At 47.4% G+C, this 14,149-nt stretch overlaps 1 protein-coding gene across 1 annotated transcript in view; it reads left to right on the forward strand.

Moving 5' to 3' along the window:
- Window positions 1–5,776, forward strand: part of peak1 (pseudopodium-enriched atypical kinase 1) — an 83,126-nt gene extending 77,350 nt beyond the window's left edge. The window contains 7 exon segments of the mRNA XM_030365483.1: window positions 1,342–2,156; window positions 4,049–4,798; window positions 4,800–4,916; window positions 4,919–5,003; window positions 5,006–5,064; window positions 5,066–5,413; window positions 5,416–5,776. Coding sequence (XP_030221343.1) covers window positions 1,342–2,156; window positions 4,049–4,798; window positions 4,800–4,916; window positions 4,919–5,003; window positions 5,006–5,064; window positions 5,066–5,413; window positions 5,416–5,631 — 2,390 coding nt within the window. The 3' untranslated portion in view covers window positions 5,632–5,776.
- Window positions 5,777–14,149: the final 8,373 nt, after the last annotated feature.

Genomic DNA, 14,149 nt, shown 5'->3' on the forward strand with positions numbered 1-14,149 from the left:
AGATGAATGTTATAAAGCTGTGGTGTTTATGTTACAAAGCCGCATGCAGGCTTGAGGCGTCTTGCACTAGGATGCCTACAGGTAGGCTGTGTGGAGGACAGGGGATCGAACTCAGTAACTTTTTGGCTAGTCACAGGCTAGCCACTATGCTACCCTGACCCATATGGTTGTTTAGCGATTGGAAATGACTATTTCTAATTAAATTGTTCCTTTTGGGATAGCTCACTCACTTGGTTGAACGGGGATTTTGAACACTATTTAGTTGCATACATTTATAGATCTAAGTACTGTTCGCGGTCTTACTCACGTTTACACCTATGCTCTTATCGCAAGCGACTTGCATTTAACTTTGTAAGATGCAGGGCATGAAAGAAGGTATTATATATAGTGTAAGGATTAGGTGTTTTTCTCGGAGGGGACATCATTGCAGCATGTAGACTACAGACCCCTGATGTCAACTTCCACAAGCCTTTCTTTGCAGGGGCGTGGTCTGCCGACGGGTGCCCTTTCTCAGTCCAATCTTCCGAAGCAACGAGGGGAATTTCCCTGTGAGCTGCAGAGCTTAAGAGGCGTAGCTGTCTCGTGTGTCCTCTTGGACCGGCTCCTGGTTTGACAAAACCGAAACAGGGAGATGATCAAATTCCCGATCACACAAAGAGTGGGACTCTTTGTCCTTTTAAATCCGGTCGAGACCCCGTTCGTGAACCTCGTCCTCTCCCTGCGCTCCAAGGCATTCTAGTTAGGGGTGAAATATCAGTCCTGGGCCCCCCCTTCCAAAGAACTCCCAAGTCACTCCTCCCTCCAGACAGGATCATCTACCAGTAGCGGCACTTTAAGCTGCCCTGCAGGAAGAGCCAGATAAGACGGGCACCTTCCCTGTCTTGAGCTCGAGATCCTCCTATAGGCCCCCCGTCCTCCCCCACCCCCCCTCCCTCCACCATGTGTGTTGAGAGAGAGAGGGAGAGAGAGGGGAGAGAGGCAGACCTGTTTTCATCCTCTCATATGCGCAGCTCGTTAGAGGCGCCAGTAAGCCGTCAGACGAGTGTGGGAAGGCTAGCAGGAAGAAACAAGTGAAGATTCGAGAGCTGGAGGCGTGCGAAAAAGTGGTTGCTCTTCTGTAGCTGCGGCGATTCCGCCCCTTTCAACCAGGGATGAACCGTCGGACGATGTTTATAGGACCGCAGTGGACTCCAAAAAACTCTGCTAATGTTTTGAGATCGTTTCGCAGGTCACGTTTGCCTGGTCGGTTTCCTTTATTTGCGCCTGTACAAGTTATACACATTTGGATTGGAACGATGTTAAATTTATGACTCGACCCTCCTCCTCTCTACCCTCCCCCAGGTCAATCCAGAGCCAACATGATCCCGCTCAAACAGCCGCGCAACCTCAAAGCCTCCAACGACACCCTGGCCTCGCTGGACCTGGACGGCTTCTCGGAGCAGCCCTTCCCCAAGTCCACCCCGCCCCCGCTGCCCAAGAAGTCCGTCCCGCGCTCCGTCACCGAACCGGGCCTCGCGGGCAAGGAGCCACCACCGGCGCCGCCCGTCGCGAGACCCCGGGCCGAGGCCAAGCCCGGCGGCACCAACCTGAGCGTGGCCAACCCCCTCTACGACCTGGACTCCACCTGGGAGTCGGCCAGCCAGAGCTCCTCGCTGAGCTCCGAGCCCCACCGCCTCCACGAGCACGAGAGCGGCGGAGACTCCCTGGAGAGGCCGACGCCGCCGGGACGTCCCGCCACTAGCCTGACCGCCCTGGTGTCCCCGGCCCCCGGCGCGGCCACCGGCGGACGGGAGAGGGGGGGCGGGTCTCTGGCGGCGAGGGCCCGGACAACGGGTCGAGGGGGTGGTGGCGGCGGCGGCGCCGTCGGAGGTCCGGGGGGCTCCTCCAAGCCCCCGGTGCCCATCCTGTACCGGGGCATGGACAGCTGGGAGGAGGTGGTGGGACGCATCCGCAGCCTCCACACGGACACGCTGCGGAAGCTGTCGGCCCGCTGCGAGGACCGCTTCATGGCGGGGCAGAAGGACCACCTGCGCTTCGGCACCGACAGCTGGTCCCACTTCCGGCTGACGGCCGGCAAGCCGTGCTGCGAGGCCGGGGACGCCGTCTACTACACGGCCTCCTACGCCAAGGACCCCCTGGTCAACTACGCCATCAAGGTGGGTCTGGGGTCCCCCCCTAGGGGAATCCGTGAATACGTAGGTGGTGGTGGGGGCCAAAGAGGAATCGTTGAGCCATAGTAGTACGGGGCCATTATTAATAATAATAATAATAATAATAATGTTAATACTTTTTATTTCAGGGCGCCTTTCAAAGACTCTCAAAGTCGCCTTACAGTTAAGACAAGCAAATGCAATTTAAAAACTGGCAAATATAGTTAAAAGTAACACATTTTACAAAGCAACATATTCATTAAATTGGCTTATGGGTGGAGTTAAGTGGGACAGGCCATTCAGAACAGGTGAGTGTTGATGGAGGTTTTAAAGGTGGGGAGAGACTCTGTAGTGCGGATTGATAGTGGGAGACAGAGGGACAGAACTCAGGTATTCCCCCCCCCTTGTCCCACACTCCAACCGGCCCTGGAAGGAGGGAAGAGGGATCCCCTCTTCTGGGTTAATTTCCTGGGTTTTGTTTGGATTGTGTTGAGGTTGTTGTCTGTTCTTTAGAAGGCTCAGGGTTAGAGGGTGTCACGTAAGACACCAGCCTGTGCAGCCTGTGCAGCCTTTGGTATAATTAAGAGACACCGTGATTAAGGGGCTATTCAAACTAAATGGACTTGACTTGGTCGTAAATCCCGATTGGGGGAATTAAGTTATTTAACCAGCAACAGCTCTGTAATGAGGCTGGTGGATATTTAAAAATAGAATATTGTGCCCAATTCTTTGCCCATATACGGCCATCTTATCATATCGTTTTATATTTTAATAGAGCTTCGAAATACATTATGTGAAAGTCTACCATGTTGCAAGAAGCTTGGGAAGACTAAATGTGGGGCCAGGCTCACTAATATAGGCCCTGTGGGTAAAGCTGGCCTGTTGCCTTGCTCAGTTCCAAAGGAAATGTAGAAGCTCTAGGTTGATCTAGTTAGAAGGAAAGTTAGCTCTTCACTACTTGTTTCTATGTCATCACTGGATTCTAGAGAAGGCCATTTCTTTCCGGATGAAACCCAGCTGCCCAGTTTAAAATACCCCCTGTTTAGATGTGGCCCAGTTCTGTGACTTCCTGCCTGACTGTCAAATATTAGATTTGCTCGACGTTCATCCTCAAGGCATTCCTGAGGATTTTGACGTGTTCTATTTGTGCTTGTCAGTAGTTCCTTAACCGTATTTATTTCTTGTTGTTTGTTGTTTATGTCATGAATTCTTCAGTGTCCTGGTTTCAGTTGAGTCTGCCTGTTTTCAACTGTTTCCAACCCTGAAACATTAAAACATTAAAACGTTGCTCATAGTCATCACGACACCAGGCCTCGCATTAGAGATTTATTAGGATGCTTATCCGTCGGGCCCACTGGGCGACAAACAATTTGTGTGTGTGCTAGGTGGGCTTCATTAGAGGACGATTAGGTTGGTCGCCATAGCAACAAGCTCAGTGCCTGCAGGTCGGGGCTCACGTGCACTGTACACGTGCACCAAACATCCAGACGATTTTGGTCCTGATTTTATTCAGAATGACCAGAGGAACTTTATAGTTTATAGTTTACAACCAATGCATATGAAATAGCGCATAATTGGAATTCAAATTACGGTTCCAAGTCACATCCATGCGCCTTCTGGGTCGGGCAAGGTTTAGCGACCCCCCTCTGTGATCTAATCCTGGAGGTGCGTCGAGGTTCTGAGCCTGTCTCGGCAGTTTAGAGTAACGGAGAATAACGGGGCGAGGCTGGCTGCCTCGCCCCGTGCGAGCGCTTCAGTACAAAAGCTAACACTTTAATCCATGGCACCGTTGTCCCTCCACCCAATCTCTGCCTTGTTGACACATTATCTCCTGCCCTTTGTTGCCGCATCGACCATCCATCTTTGCGTGTCTCTCTGTCGCCCCCTCGCTCCTCCAGATCTGCCGGAGCAAAGTGAAGGAGACCCAGCAGCAGTTCTTCCACAGCCTGGCGGTAAGGCAGAGCCTGGCGCTGCACTTCAACATCCAGCAGGACTGTGGACACTTCCTGGACGTCGCCGGTCCCCGCCCGCCCGGCCTGCTGCCCTGGGAGGAGACCCAGGGAGCGGACGAAGAGGAGGAGGACGACGACGACGACGAGGAGGATGAGGAGGAGGAGGAGGAGGAGAGGAGAGGAAGATGTAGAGGACAAAGGGAGAAGGACGATGAGAAGAGGAAGGCCGCAAACAGGACGCCGGACGCCAGGCCTTCGTCAGCGGACGGCCGGCCGGAGGAGCCTTCGCCGCACGCGAGCTCGCGGGGCTCCCTGCGCAGCCGCGTGGTGGTCATCACGCGGGAGGTCCCCTTCCAGACGGTGGCCGACTTCGTCCGCCAGGGCGTGTCCCGCCACGCCCGCAACCCGGAGCTGTACGAGCGGCAGGTGTGTCTCCTGCTGCTGCAGCTGTGCTCCGGTCTGGAGCACATGAAGCCCCACCACGTCACGCACTGCGACCTGCGGCTGGAGAACCTGCTGCTGGTGCAATGCCTGCCCGGCTCCCCGGCCAACCCCGCGGAGCCCACGGAGCCCAACAACAACAACAACAACAACCCAGGGAACGGCGCCGGCGGCGGCGGCGGTGGAGGTGGAGGCGGCGGTGGAGGGGCTAGTCCCGGCAACACGGCCAACGGCAACGCCAACGCCGCCACCTGCCCCCGCCCGCCTCATCATCAGCAACTTCTCCCAGGCCAAGCAGAAGAGCCGCCTGGCGGCCGGCGACGCGGGCACCCTGCGCGACCAGTCGCGGCTGGCGCCCGAGATCGTGACCGCCCACGCAGTAACCGCAAGTGCGACGAGTTCCAGACGGGCATCCTCATCTACGAGATGCTGCACCGGGCCAACCCCTTCGAGGAGACGCCGAGCTGAAGGAGCGCGAGTACACCTGGGCCGACCTGCCGCCGCTGCCCCTGCGCTCGCTCTAACTCCCAGGGCCTGCAGCAGCTGGCCAGCCTGCTGCTCACCGTCAACCCCTCCGAGAGGATCCGCATGGCGGAGGCGCGCGCCTGCCTGCAGTGCCTGCTCTGGGGCCCGCGGGAGGACCTGTTCCAGGCACTGGGCGCCGCCACCGCCAACCCCACGCCGCCGCCAGCCGCGACACAGCCCACGGCGGGGGGCGACGCCGGGCAGCAGCGCGACACCACGCTGCAGAACTGGCTGGACCTGAAGAGGACGCTGATGATGATCAAGTTCGCCGAGCGCTCGCTGGACACGGTCAGCGGCGTGAGCCTGGAGGACTGGCTGTGCTGCCAGTATCTTGGCGTTCGCACTCCACCGAGACGCTGGGCCGCGTGGTGCACATCCTGCAGCAGCCCCACCCCCAGGTCGCCCCCCAGGACCAGCCCCACCCACAGGCTCCTCCCCAGGGCCCGCCCCAGCACCAGCAGCCGCCGCCGCCGCCGGCCCGCCAGGCACGTCGCCCACCACGCCCCGAACCACCACCAACGCCGGCCCCCACGATCCACCTCGCGCAGTCCCAGCCGCTGTGAGCCTCTGAAGTCGGGCCGTCGCTATGGCAACAGATCCGCCGCCACCCCTCTGGGAGTGTGCGAGTGTGTGTGCGCCTGTGTCTGTGTGTGTGCGCATGTAAGTCTGTGTGTGTGTGTGTGTGTGTGTGTGTGGTGTGTGTGTGGTGTGTGTGTGTGTGTGTTGTGTGTGTGTGTGTGTGTGTGTGTGTGTGTGTGTGTGTGTGTGTGTGTGTGTGCGTGCGCGTGCGTGCACTTGATGAAGACTAATATCTGGCCTGGTCGTGTACATCTCTGGCCCCTCGGATCCCCTACGAGACAGCCTGGTTCATCTGCCTTTTCAGTAGTTTCGATCTTTCCATGATGGAACGTGTAAAGTGAGTGGACAGTTGTGGCTGTCCACTCGCTCAATTTTTTTCCCCCGTGACAAAGCGGAACAAAGAGAGCCAACATGGGGGCTTGTCATCAACAGTCAAGAAATGAAGTCCAAAACAAATGCAACGAGGCGTAAGACCCGTTGTAGGACACTGTGAAGTCCGTGCAGCCCCGACCATGGCGGGGTTGATATCCCTGTGTGCGGGGTGGCTTAGATGCAGAGACACCTACGGCCTCGAGCTGTCTGCGATTCAATCCTTGATCAAAGTGCACTGCCCTGGGGGCTGCTTGAGGTTTTGAGCTCAAAGCCCTGCGAGACATTAAGGCGTTACATAAATGAATCTTGCAGATGCCGGCTGTGTGGTCCAATAGACCTTTCCTGTGAGAGGTGCAGGCTGCACGAGGGATCAAGACTGAACAGAGTCATTGTTTTGTGCTGTGTACTCACGCAGCCACAGGTGTATTTGTCGTTTACATTCATTTGCCGTGAAGAAACGTCCTGTTTGATGTAGCAAATCAGAGAGGTTTGAGCAGGTGAACGTTTAATGTATGGTGGGTTTTAGATGCAACTCGTGGGATGTAACTCAATATTTTAGACCATGGTTCCCGTACATGCGCCAGGAAAAGCACAAAGGACATACTGTGAACTTTGACCATTCAATTATAAAGTAGCCAAAGAATCCCACACAAAATAACGACTGAATTGCTCAAGGTCACTAGAAGCCAGTCAAGGTCACTTCGTTTTTTACAATCAAATCTTACATAAATTGCTAACAAGTCACCAACTGTTGGTGTCAACAGTAGGTTACCATGCCAACAGCATTAGGTTTCCACAGTTTCTCCTTGGAACTTATGTTCAAGTACTTTCAAATCAAATCCTGGCGTTTTTACCTACGGTATGTAGCATTTCAGTGACATGCAGTTTTAGTCGCCAAAAACACAAATGTAGATTTCTTCAGTCACATTTAGTGTTCTTTGGCATACATTGCCCCTTTCGTGATCTGATCGCACAGTTGACTGTCGGTATGTGTAAACCCATTTAATGTCGTCCTTTCCAAGCTCAAATGGCACAAAGCAAACCGTGGATTTTATATTTTGTTGCAATGTGTGCAATTTTTTTTGTGAATTTCCTATGGAGCTTACAGTATGTTGTTATTTTTAGGACACCATGAAGCATTTTACAACCTTTGCAAGTCCTTTTTAATTTCTTGTGGCACATAAAATGGCGGCAATGTCTCATAGACACAGAGTCACAGTTAAGGCTGTAAACTTCATTTGGATTCAATGTTACAACGATGGCTTGGACACAGTTTGACATGCTTCAGTGAATGGGGGATGTTTAATTGTTTTGGTTTTTGATTTTCTTTCGACTGTGTTCGCTGTTTTCTAACAATACCAGTCAGTGGATGGCATTTACAAATCCATCAAGTTGCGCTGACAAACCCTGATGGGACAATAACATTGCAGACATCAGAGGTTATCTGAGAGCCAAAGAGAGTGAGTGGAGAGAGAGAGAGAAAGAGAACATCTGAGAGAGGTTCCCTTTCAGTGGAGGAACTGACTTGTGATTAGTTTGGACTAAACTGTACGTGATGGGCTGGGGTCTTTGGGCCAGACCTTGAAGGAGAGCAAACAAATAAACCATTTGAAAACTATTTCACTGGACTATCACCCCCCCCCCCCCCCCCCCCCCCAAAAAAAAAAAGCCTGCTTGAATCCCAACCACTAGCCGCCAGAAACACTTTACAAACACAGCCTTAAGAACCCACCCCTCCAGTGAAACTATCCAACCACTAAGCAATGCTTCCACACTTTCCCGCCCTTTTGTCTTTTACTTCCTGTATGATCCAGCCAATCGCATGCCAAGTCCTACTGTATTTGCTTTCAGTGTACCCACATGCAACAGCCAAATAAGTCTGGCCCTATTATCAGCTCCAGGTGAGATGCGAGATGTGTCTGCCAGACAAGAATATCAAGTGGTTCGCTTTACAAGGTTTGTAGATCAAACATGAGGAGCCATCTGTTCGAAAAGCCTTGGAGGTGTGGAAATAAAAAAACACAACTTTGACACACAATGCAACCATATGGACAGTCTTGAAAAGAAACGGTTGGTTAGTTGATTAATTCACCTGTGTGTACCATTTTCCTTCCATTTTTTACGAACCCATTTTTCTCTTCTTTTTTTTTCTTATACATGTTCCATGATATCCGTCCTGCGACATCATTTATATACATTATCAGAATCAAAGCGAGGCAAATGGACTTCTGGAATTAGGGTTCTGTTGGTGTGTGGCAACTTGAGTGTGGCAAGTGAATCGAGATAAAGCAAGCATGGGATTTTGTCACAAACAAGGGTTTGTTTCTTTAAGAAGTGTGTGTGTGTGTGTGTGTGTGCGTGTGTGGATGGCACTGGTTGCTGTCCTTGTGTTTGTAAAGATGTCAAGCCTTTATAACAAATATAAATATATATATATGCTCCAATCTTATCTATTTTACCTATACACACTATTTTATCACGTCCTACAGAGCACCAGAGAGACTAAAGTAGAATTAGGTCCATTTTAATAAAGCAAAGATTTACTTTACTCTCCTCCATTGTAACGGTTATGAGAGAAGGAAAAGGTATAGTTGTCTCTAAAATAAAGAGTGAAATTGTTAACATGGAAAAGACAATCGTTGGACACAGTAGGCCTATTGTACAGATATTTCCCCTCCTCAATCCAGGAGTCAAACCACTTTGAAGAGAGTTCATGTTGGAAGTGTGGGCACCATTTTTAAAACGCATCCGTGTTCATCGATTTGTACCAGTGTTGCCGTGCAGTGACAGTGAATACAGTACTTTGTTTCATTTGTCAGTCGCAAACTGTACATGATGTATATCTCCTGGCCGATTCCATTTTACTGTCAAATCAAGTTAACCAGCGGTAACAGAAAAATAAATATATGTTTTTATATATTTTCATTGCGTCAATTATTTTTTTGTTGTCATAATTCCTGTCCTTTCAGGGTTTTGTCACAGGATATTAAAGCAAGGACAGAACATACATGTTTAGGTAATCAGTAGGTGTGAATGGATGGACACAGTAATGGAAGCAACTGTATCCCTTCAATATTACTACTATTTTAGAGAATAAATGTCGCATGGGGCCTGTTTGGTCTATTTAACATTTAACTTTGGCAAAATACTCTCCGCCACCAGATGGCGACAATACCTCGAACCTGCTAAAACTTGTTTCGTTGGATTGTAAAACAACGTTAATCCAAATAAATAAATCTCCAAAGAGTTTACATCAATATTAAACGAAAAAATGCATTTACTGCAGAAAATGCGGTCAGTGTTGTAGTGCAAAATGAGGTTGAAATACGTTTAAGTAAAGCAAAAGAGTTTAAGAAATGTTAAATGGCTAAAATCAAGTGAAGGGATTTGAACATAGTCTAAATGGAGTTAAAAATTTGCTAATGTGATCATGTTTGAATACATTTGAGATTATATATATATATATATATATATCTTTGTTTTGATTAGATCCCCCCTGCTGTTAAGGTCAAAGAGGAACTCTTATTAAACCTTAGTTGTATACTTATTTCCCACAGAAGTTAAGACGTATCTCATGGCCCTGCAGGTATGAATGGAAATGGGAGCTGGCTTTCAACCTTTAAATAATAGATTTAATCAGTTGTGTTAAATTATGGGCTTTCCTTCTCATTAGCTCTTGATTGAGTTCAGTCGTGTCACGCACCCTATATATGTGGGTCTTTAAAAAAAAAAAACGCATTAATGCGTTGGACAGCGAATCTGGTGTGGAGTGTAGCTAATTGGCCATCTAGATAATATATGTGTTCTAGCGTCGCTCTGAAATTGCCTCATAAATGATCTGCTGCTTGTTCCTGGTTTTGTGTGCTTTTGAACAATCCGGAAAAGGGTGGCCACCTACGGGAAAGGCTCACCGAGGATCACCGCAGTGAGTAGGCCTTCAACGTTTCTGTGATGATTGTTGAGGTGCTTTGGTCTGTTGGCTTCAAGTGAGCCGTGTTTTGGACTTGAGCACTGTACGCATTACCCTTCCTATCATCTCCCCCAAATGCATGCCCTCTATTCCTCTTCTTTCCCCTCTTACTTTTCAAGGACTTCACTTTTGCAGTCAACACTGCTTTGCGGATTGCAGTTTGTTGAGTGCGTTTTGTATTGGCTGTGGTCGACAAGGCAGGCTGGCTGACTGCACTGACTTGACTTTACTAAACCATGCATTCCTCCTCACTGATGAACACTACACTGGAAAACGTGTGCTCTGGCAACAAAATGGATCAACTGGGAAAATGAATAACTGGCATAGTTGTTTGGGGAAACTATCAAGATCCTCAACTATAGGAAACAACTTCAGCCGTATCTGTAAAGTTCATAAGCCTTCTACTGTAAGTTTGTTTTATTCTTAAAAATAGGTAAGTGATGGGGTAAGTAGAGAAATCCTGGGGTATTTGAGTACTACCTTTTGTCAAGGGCTATTTTCTCGGTAAAGGACATCCACTAGGTTGAAGAACTCAACAGCTGTTGCATCCTGAATTTGCAAGAAACCTCTATTTTTGGCAAGACAACCTTTTGTAGGATTGAAGGTCACTTCAAACCTTTCGGATTCGATGCCTCTCATTCTGAAGAACGGAACGTCACTTCTTGCAGATGTCGTGTTGCTGCCCTCCATGAATCCACAAAAAGCACCTTGCAGCTTCATTGGTGTCAAGCCTGCCATGTCGCCCAAAGAGACTCACAAAGTAATGGACAGGCTTTTCTCTTTTCACAGACAAAAGACTGACTTCATGACTGACTTGGGTGTTGATGTTTAGTCTTTGCTTTGATGCTGTAATTACGTATTCCACACTTGCACACAGAATGCCTACTCGTCACTACTACTCTCCCATTTATCTAGTCTTTCCTTTTCCACTTCCTAGACTACATTTGGAACTTGTTAACTGCTGCTTGCAGTTTGACTGCTGATTTATGGACTCTGTGCAATGTAGTTTTGTGCAATTATGTGTTTGATTAACCTCTGACATTGTCCCTTTGTTCAGGCCGCTGTTGACACTGGCGTTGTTTGTGGGAATCTTTTTTCTTAGAAATGATTATTCCAATGCAAATTTTGCATTGTCTTGGTTTGCTCCATTGAAAATGATAAAGTATTGGTACATTTATGTTTGTCTTTTAGAGTAATGGGCTTGCAACACTGGTCGTTGAGCTGCTTTTAGTATGACAAATGTACTTTTAGGCGAATTTTGATATTTTTAATTTCCGTGTTTTACCAAGTCCATTGGAAGATCTGTACAAACATCAGCTACAAAGGCAATTCGTTCTTGACACTTTAAAAAAACTCATAATGGTTGTGTTCACCATTATTTGTGTCATGACTACACCAGCTTAGCAGACATGGCTCTTGCTAGTCATAATGGTTTCTTTCATAATAAACATTTGAGAAACGATATCAAGGAAATTGTAATATAAATAGCTGATACTTTCATGAAGCGTAGTTTAATTCAGAGTGGTGAGATGGGCCTAGAAAGTAGGTGGGTGTGCTTAACGTAACCGTAATGATCTCCTCAAACAGTGAAGTATGGAAATTACATTTTGTTAAGCCTGGCAGTGTTGTGCCCATTGATGGATGTTTCTGTGGATCGACTGGTGGCCCTGCTGACTCATTCAACTCCCCCTCGATAGTGACGACGACTACCAAGCAGAGCTGTTTGTTGAAATCTCCTACCATGTTTGTACATCCTACTGTGTCTGTGACTCAAACGTATCAATGAAATGCAGAACAGACGTTTGAAGGTGAACGGAAGACCAGGAGCACTTCAGTCTACAACTCATGCCAGTGGGTATTTTGGGGCCACTTTACACTTGCCTGCAAATAATAGAATTGAAACCTTAGAGGAGAACTACAATAAGACAAAGTATACAGTACATGTACAGCTGGCTATTTGGTTTAGGAGGGTAATTAAGTAAAATAAAGATTATTTGTGTATGTATATATGCTGCATATCCCTGTGATGGTGTGAAAGTGTTAACTTTCAGAAGTGATTTCGGGTCATCTGGAGTTCCTGGTGTTGGTGAGACCGGCCAGCTCCTCCAGGAAAGGTAAGGCCTTTGGCTTGATTCGATAAAGTTCAGTTAATCTGATCACATTCAGGTTGGCAGACGGTTCACGTTGCTGTGACTCAAGTCCTCGGCGCAAATGTGTTTCTTAAGGGTGAAGATGGAACATTCAGCAGATCAGTGCCCATTCTGCAGATGACCTGGTGAGATCTGTAATCAACTTACTTATCATAATGGACATCAAATGGCAATGACACAATCCCTCCCAATTTTTTTTTTTGTCGTTTGAGGAGCCTAGTATTTTGGATGAGGTAACCACTATGCACTTATTGGCCACCAATTAAAACGAGTTTCCGAACCCTGCCACTAAATGTAATGATCCGATTTAACAGATTGCACTGTCACTGCATTTATGGGTTTTTGAATGCCAATGAAATGTTTATTAATCGTTGGTGGTTCAACTCTGCAGTCTCTCCTTGGCCGCAGGTAGTGGTCGCCATACAAACTGGCCTGTTGGTCGTGATTCCACATGGCTGTACCTTCAACCAAAGTCTGTACCATCAGTCGGTTACGAGGGTTGGCAGCTACAATGGCTCGATTGCTATGTCACTGTTGACAACCGGACCTGTGACCATTTGTTATTTGTATTTTATTTCTGCAAGTCTGAGCCCAGCTATTGCATTTCTAGCCCCCCTAGCTGGTAAACCTCGTAATGCCTAAACTTACTAACCTAAAACCTAAACGAGAAAATCTCAAACCCACTAACTCAATGTGAAAATCTCCTATCATGAACTAAACCATCACTAAACTAATCCTCTAACATAAATATGAATGAGTGCCTATAATATTCACACATAAACCAAACCGTTAACTTGTGCATTCAATTGACCAGCCTTAATCCTGTGCCAAAACGAACATTTCAAAATATAACAACCTAAACCAAACGTGTCCCTTCGGCTCCACCTATTTTGGTTCTTCACCTATGGGTTTATTCCTGGGCTTGAAATGCTTTAGATTATATTTGTTATGTAAAAATTTGTTGCTTCATAAATAAACATGATTTAATTATTACGGCTTGTGTTTAGGTTGCATGCAAACTATTTCTTAAGTGTCTGAGTGTTGACACGGAGCGTCGATTGGTTGTGCTGATTGTATGGAGTTAAAGATCTTTCTATCTTGCCATAAGAGAATGTGTTGCTGTGTCCCAAGACAGTCTTTTTAAATGGTTAACAATGTGCTCTCATTAAGAAGTGACAAACGAATGCTATTAAACTACTTTCAGCTTGCTGATCTAGGTATTGGTGTGACCTGCCCTGAGGAGCTAGCCTTCTGAATATTTACTCACCTGTCACTTTCACTTAATCAAGGCACCCCGTTTGGTTTGGGAAGCTGCCTCGCCTGTCAATCACTTGCACACACAATGTTATCATGGCTCCAAAACAGATCTGAACAGCCAATGGGAAGAAATAGATGGAGTGAACCAAGGTCTTTGCTTTTTTAACCTTTACAAACATATCTGCCCTGTACAATTTTGATGCAGCAGCTTGTTTAGTCGATTTTACTCCATACATGGTATTTGACACTAAAAGACTTCATATTTAACTGAACCAGATGAAGCCTGTTAAGATTTTTCATTTTCTGCAATTTAAAAGGCTGACTCAAACGATTGTTTTATAGAAAGTGACCATATGTCTAGTCTAAATGTCATCTAAATATAGATTTCTGATATTGCAGTGATACAGACCACACAATTGTAGATTCTCTCTACGTTGGAGAGCAATAAAACCGATATATTTTGAGCTGCATTACACATTGAATGCCATAAAAAACATCCAGTGACCTTTTGCAAGGCAAGAATATCTAGCCAGTCTTTCCTAATTGAAATATCAACTTGAGCCTTTTTAAAATGACATTTTGAGAATCCATATAAAAACACAATGCTGGGAGGTCAATGAAAACATTCATGAAGTTGTGTAATACACGAAACAAAATAAACTGATGCCTATTAAATGGCTATATCATTATAGTGAAAACGTTGTGATTGTGTTTCCTCAGTAGGCCTATTCTTAATTCAAGAGGACAAGAACA

The sequence above is a fragment of the Gadus morhua genome, chromosome 9 (genome assembly GCF_902167405.1).
Source record: "Gadus morhua chromosome 9, gadMor3.0, whole genome shotgun sequence".
Lineage (NCBI taxonomy): Eukaryota > Metazoa > Chordata > Actinopteri > Gadiformes > Gadidae > Gadus > Gadus morhua.